Below are 6,940 nucleotides of genomic sequence, written 5' to 3' on the forward strand. Positions count from 1 at the left end.
TTTCTTAAGTATACAACTATACCATTCTTCTTTTCCATAGCAGAAGCTGCAAAATGTTGACCAAGTTTTGAGTTGATCAAATATTTTTGATCAGTTGACTTGATATGAGTTTCTTGCAAACAAATTACATCGTTCTTAAACTGTTTGAGATAATGAAATATTTTCTTCCTCTTCTGTGGAGAGTTCAGTCCATTGACATTCCATGTTAAAATCTTAGTTGTCATTTTTGGTTGGTTGAAGCATTTTTAGAGCTTCCTGCACGGCCTGTTTAACCTTAGGTCTAGCTCCTCCCATTGCTTCCAGATTTGTTGTTGTAGATCCTTGATCGATGGCCGATGATTGTTGATGCTGTTGCTTTTTAGCTTGTTTCTCCATACGTCTAGTAGTCATGCGGCTAGGTCTTGGTTCCATAGCACCTTGCACTTCTAGAGAAGAAAGATGCTCCATCTTGTCTGATGGTTGTGTAGTTTGCTGTCTATCCTGTCTTTCTTGTGGTGTTTCTCTGGGTCCAGATGGTGCAGGGTGTCCGGCCTTCAATATATTATAATAAAAATCTCGGGCTTTCCATACAGAGTTGAGGCGGTACCTTTGCTTATCAAATGTAAATATGATGCCAAATGGTGCATCCCATCTATACTGTATCTGACGATTTCTGAGTTCTTCGACCAAAAAAGCGTAGTCTCTCCTGGCTCTTAACATTGGAGGTGGAATCTCTTTCAAAACAACCAGGTCTTGACCGCCAATTTGAAGCTTAGTGTTATAAGATGCTTGCAGTACCATATTTCTAAACTCTCTTGTAGTAAAATATATAACGATGTCTCGAGGAAGCTGCTTCTGCTTTGCCAGCCAGGAGTTGACGCGGTAAGCTTTGTCAATTTGCCAGCCTTGATTGGTCCCTGGTCTTCCCATCAGGCGGTCAAAAGCTTCCGATAGGATCTGTTTCAGGTTCTCCTGTTTCTCCTCACGCAGCCCCCTTACTCTTAATGCGAACTCCATTTGTCGGTACTGTATCATAATAATTTCTTTTTCAGCATTTTCCACTTTTTGTTCCACCACCTCTGTTTTCAATGTCAAATTAGCATTGGCATCATTAAGAACCTCTAAAGTATCTTCCACTCCAGAAATATGTTCTGTTAATACAGTTACAAGACTCAGCATGTCGTCTCTAATTTTATCAACCTTAGCCTCAAATTTCTCATACAACTCCTGTTTAAGTCCTTTTATTTCACTTTTAATTTCATTTTTAATTTCTTCTTTCATTTCTTTTATTTCCTCTTTTCTCTCCTCTCTATTATCTCTAAATTTATCTTCCATTTTAATTGTCTGTGCATTAAGAGCCTCGCTTAGATTACTCAGAAAAAATTCTTTCGTTAACACATCCCCAGCAGGGGGCGTAGGAAGCGGAGGCTGCAGCTTTGTGCCAGGCACTGAGGATGTGCCCCTGGAAGTAGAGGGTGACGACTTCAAGTTAATATTTGGTTTTGAGGCCATTTCAAAATTTATCTGCCTGCAGTTAATAAAACTCTATTGCCTAAATAAGCAGCTTTAAAAAAAGAGGCTTTTATTTTGAAGTTTAAGGCTTGGCAAAACTTTCAGTGAGTAAACATTGTAACAAGACCATTCAGCAGATTCATCACCATTTAACTTCCAAATAAGCAAGGTTAATAAAGGAGTAAAATTCTTCTATTGTGAAACCAAAACAAATGATAAGCAATCTCTTTTGTTTTGAATTCTTTTGAGGATTTGCATTGTCTAGCAAAAAGTGTTCGTTATTACCGGAGAAACCAGGCTGCTCGGCGCCATTTTAGAAGCCTCTGAGTAAATAATTTTTCGGAGGAGAAAAAGAAAAGAAGCTAAAATGTTGATAAGCAATTAATGTCCACAGTGAACGGATCCAGCTCGTGATAAGAATAAATCAAACAAAACTTTGATCAGAGTGGGAGAGACCTACTTTGTCCTGCACAAGGCAGTTTGAAGTTCCCAGCACGGACAGCCGTTCTGCCTTGGGCTAGCCCCCCTTTCCTTGCAAGCACAAAAGCTGCAAAAATCGAAGAGCATTTGCCAGCAAAACAGTTTCTTCTTTCCTTCTTGCCTGAAGGATAAGAAAACCTGATAAGACGTCAGATGGAAGATCCTCTAAACAGGTACGTAGCCAGGAATTCGGAGGCAGCTGATTTTTTGCTGCTTCCACCAGTAGGCTCCTCCCAGGAAGCCAATTCTATTCAATTTTTAAGCCACTATAAAAATTAAATGTTGATCAAATATGCATACAATCTCTTGTTCACTGATCCTTGTCTCTTGAAATAAATATCTTTTATTGTTGGAATGGGTGGGGATCGTATAATTATTTTCTATTTTATTTACATTTGTGCCCCTTATTCCATTTCTAAAGAAATTAAAGCAGACTAAAGCATTCTGTTAGAATTGGGAATGTTTTGAGAATAATTCGAAAAAGGTCCTTCAGAACCTGCAAAATGTTCACTCTACAGTAAAGTGTTGCTATACTTTTTCAGGTTTCTGCACAAGTCTGAGAAAAGGTTCTGCAGGTTTAATGGGTCTGCTACGGCTTATTAAAACAGTCACATCATTTTGCAATGTCTCACGGAATCTTGAAAAAGTGGGACTATTTTAAAGCAGTATTGCAGTCACATGTTCCAAATTATCTCCCCTGAATAATTTTTAAAACACATCCCCTACAAAATATAAATCAATTTAGAACCTTGTTTAGAACAGCAGCCCCTAAAATAATAACCAGTCTAACTCGTAACCTTTTCTAAGAACAAAGTGGGGCTAAGTGCAAAATCAAAGACAATGCATGCTAATGCTTGGAAATGAAGCACCTGGGAAATCATGTTGTGTTTTAAGAGAGTCCCTCAATAATATTTTAGGGCATAGAAAATTCATGAAGAAGGTGTTTTTGTCAGTCAGTTGGCCTCTAAACTAGCTAGGGACGAAAGGTTAAAATCAAGCTTAGCTGTTCCTGCATTCTTGCACTACTTGAAGCTTCTGTATAATTTTTAAAAGCACCTCATTTACAGCACATTGCAGGAGTCTCATGTAACTTAACAGAAGTATAGATAATGACGAGCAGATCCAGCATTCAGCAACAGCAGAAACTATATTTAATAATACAATGCACTTCTTGCTGTAATCTATTTATTAATCAGACTTACATAGCCACTCATCTCACAGAAACGTCTCCAGATGATGTAGAATAGTCAAAAAAGAATACATTTTAAATACATGGCATTTAAAAACAGGAAAATCAGCATTAAAAATGGATGTAATTAAAACAAAATCTATACAAACCTCAAACAGATTGCATCAAATAGCTATCTGTTGAGGTTGTGAAGGTTAACAAACACCTGGTGGTGTGGTTATTGATTAGGGACATCTTTTTAAATTTAAAATATTTGTATTTTATCATGACATGCATCTCCATGATTTCAAGGAATGCACTGTTTGATCAACATATTTTAATGCATTTACAGATTCCAAGGTACATTGTTGGCCTGAAGCTACAGAAAGAAACTTCAAAAATAAATATTTTTCATAATGTTCATTAAAATTAAACATCTGTATTTCAAATAATAATAGAAAAAGAGAACTTTTCTTTTTCTTCCTCTTTTTGTTGCTATGCCAAGATTTCCTATTACAAAGACATCTACAGAACACTAAACAAGAAGCTGATGGACTTTATTACAAAATGGAAAATTCTTCTGGAAAAATAGACTCATTCAAAATTTCCTCATGATTGTATAATGACTCCTACGTGTGAGCCTCAGTGACTTGAACCCTGACATTTCTTAAGACATTTACCAAGATCCAAAATATGTAACCCACTAGATGCCATAACTATAAAAATGCATGGTGAGAGGGGAAATATTCTCTTTTACCCACAAAAAAGCAGCCAAACTGTCCAGGTCCTTTTCAGCAAAACTATGACTGATTGAATCTTGTGTATTAAATCAGCTAAATTGTATAAATTTGAGGATCCCTCCCGTTAAAACATTTGAGGTAACTTTCAGTACTAGAATAAAAGAAAATATGTTAGTAGACATATTTCTGAATTTAACAGATTTCTCACTAACAACAACTCCTACTCCTCCTCTCCCCCTCCCCTCCGCTCTTATTCTCCTCCTCCTCTTCCTTCTTTCTCCCTCCCCTCCGTTCTTCTTCTTCTTCTTCTTCTTCTTCTTCTTCTTCTTCTTCTTCTTCTTCTTCTTCTTCTTCTTCTTCTTCTTCTTCTCCTCCTCCTCCTCCTCCTCCTCCTCCTCCTCCCCCCTTCTCCTTCTTCTCTGTCGTCGTCTCCTCCTCCTCCTCCCCCCTCCTCCTCCTCCTCCTCCTCCTCCTCCTCCTCCTCCTCCTCCTCCTCCTCCTCCTCCTCCTCCTCCTCCTCCTCCTCCTCCTCCTCCTCCTCCTCCTCCTCCTCCTCCTCTGTGTTGGTTGCCCTGATCTATTGTTACTTTCACATAGGTGCTTTTATCTTTTTGAATGGAAGTCAGATCACATATAATTATTTTCTATCAATAATTGTAACAACACATTTGAATCTTGAGAGATGTTTTGATTCATTGCAGGATCCCAAACTGGATTTCCTAATTCAAAACAACTCTCAGCCTTTCTTTTTTTTTCTGTTGCAGTGCTATAGAATTTTTTTTCCTACTCTTAATGAATCTATACTCCAGATTTTTCTTCCAGTACTTAATCAATCCAGGCCCGGTTTTAAAAATGTAATTCTCCAACCATTCAAACAAAAACTTACTAAACGTTTAGTATTTTAAAAAATGCAACAAAAAAGAACTTTATTTGTATTTTTAGCTTTAAGTACTTGGATAATGAGTACATGTGTAGGGTTTTTTTCGTCAGATGAGTTAGGATTAGACGGCATCTAAAAACTTTGAGTAATTTGCTCTGGCAGCTTTTCTTCACTTGTCAGTTTTCCAAAAGTACAAAAAAACTCTTCCATTTCTCTCTGAAGAGTTTCATTTTTCCTCTCTGCATCCTTGCGTGCCCTCTCTGCATTGCATATTTTAATTTCCATCAAACAATGCCACTGCCGTTGCTGATTCAATTTTGAATGTAGATTCTTAACCTCTATGTCCCTTTCTTTATTCTGTTGCTCCAGGCTGTTGGCATAAAAAACAGTGTGGTTTTGCATTTTACAAGTGCTTCATTTCCCTGGCTTTATCCTGAGTTATGTTCATTTCAAAAGTAGAAATACTTGAAAGGTTTTATTCTAAATTCTCAGTAATCTAAATCAAGAGCCACAAGGTAAAGAAGGATGCTTGTAATAATTTGGTCTAAAAAGTAACGTTTCAGACTATAATCACAATTTTGTCTCCTTTATCACTGTCATGTGTTGAAACCACTATTTTCACTTATCCACAGGAAGAAAATGAATCTGACACTAGTAGCCTTAACATTATACCAACAATTAGAAGACTTGTAGTTCGATAAAGTGGCAGTAAAAAAACCCAAAACTTCCCTGTGAAATGTGAATTAGGTTGATCGTTCAATACATGCAAATGATATGTGATTTATTTTTCTGTTTGCAGCTTGCTGTTTACCATGCAAAGTGCAATCATATTAACTGGTCTTCCAAAATGCATTGCTAGAAGTACGTATATAAAAAGTATGGGACAAATATTGGTAGATTTTAATTTAATTTATCATCATTCGTTTCAACCAATCTATAAATTTTCTGGTAAACTAATATTTCCGCTGCATTTCCGACAACAGCCACACAAACCATCCAAAGGCATGTTATTGTATGCTGTCTAGAATTGCTTTGTGCGAGATGTGCAGCCATATAAATTTGATAAACAAATAAATACAGTAAACCAAGCCCCAGTTGTTGACATATTGTGGACTTGAATATTTACCTTAAAATAATAGCTTCATATTCTGCCCTCTGTTGGGCCATCTGCTTCTCTAGATGGGCAAAGTGGCACCGCAAGAAGCTTTGACACGTGGAAACGTCCTTGCGTGAAATGGAGCATTTGTTACGGTTGTTCATCTTGCCTTGTTCCGAGCTGTTGACAATCCCTTAAATGTTTGTTGTCGTCTTATTAGCCTCTGGAAATTCTTATTTATGCTTATGCCTGGTTTTAAAAAAACAACAACCCGAAACCTCAGTTTTAATCCAAGCTTCGTATTATCTAGGTAATTATTTGATTAGATCTCAGCAATATTGTTGATAATCTTTAAGCTCATTTGAAAAGTGCAAGCAGCTTTCTTCTAGGTGAGAAGTAGCGTTTAATTTTGCCCGCTTCCTGGTTTAACGCTGGACCTGGAGGTCTTATCCCAGCTGCAGCTGTCTGAAGCTTCTCAGATGCTTGGAAATAATAATCCACTTTTATGGGATCCTGGAGCTTCTCAGATGCTTGGAAATAATAATCCACTTTTATGGGATCCTGGATCTTGTTTCCTCTCCTGACTTTGTTCTGGATAAGGAATGGGAAACACCTCACATTGCCACGCTTCCCATGTCCTCTTGCAATAAGGGCTTACGTCTATTACCACCACCCTTTTATTACACTCCCTGTTTTCTCATATGCAGCGTGACCAACTTTGGTGGGTGGAACTCTCTTCAATGAATTGTTACTTACTTACTGTTCAGATATCTGCCAAGCTATTCTTGGCTGTGAAGCAGCAGCAGCACAGCTGGAGTGTACAAATTCCTCTGTGCCTTTTGTATAGACAATATAAATATATTCAGCCTGCTTTAGATATACTGGTTTAACAACCTAAATAATTGGGGGGTGGGGGGAAAGGATAGTGGTGCCAGTTCCAATGGCTGATATCAGCATAACATTCCCAACCTCCTGTGCCAACATTAAATGTCAAGTCCCACCAGGTTAGCTGAGATGATTTTTTTTTTGTGGATTACAATTAAAGGTCATTAGGATAGGGAAAGCAAGATAAGATAGGATTAAGT

The 6,940-nt window shown here is 37.6% G+C and overlaps 1 protein-coding gene across 1 annotated transcript; it reads right to left on the bottom strand.

Moving 5' to 3' along the window:
* Window positions 1–4,455: 4,455 nt before the first annotated feature.
* Window positions 4,456–6,361, bottom strand: LOC106550160 (rho GTPase-activating protein 24). Its single transcript, XM_014067979.2, has 2 exons — window positions 5,886–6,361; window positions 4,456–5,129 (listed from the first exon to the last, which is right to left on the bottom strand). Exons 1-2 carry the CDS (start codon window positions 6,017–6,019, stop codon window positions 4,892–4,894), a joined length of 372 nt encoding a protein of 123 aa, XP_013923454.2. The 5' UTR covers window positions 6,020–6,361; the 3' UTR covers window positions 4,456–4,891.
* Window positions 6,362–6,940: the final 579 nt, after the last annotated feature.

The sequence above is a fragment of the Thamnophis sirtalis genome, unplaced genomic scaffold (assembly GCF_051295495.1).
Source record: "Thamnophis sirtalis isolate CommonGarterSnake01/CBP01778 unplaced genomic scaffold, rThaSir2_p1.2 scaffold_3, whole genome shotgun sequence".
In the NCBI taxonomy this organism is placed as follows: domain Eukaryota; kingdom Metazoa; phylum Chordata; class Lepidosauria; order Squamata; family Natricidae; genus Thamnophis; species Thamnophis sirtalis.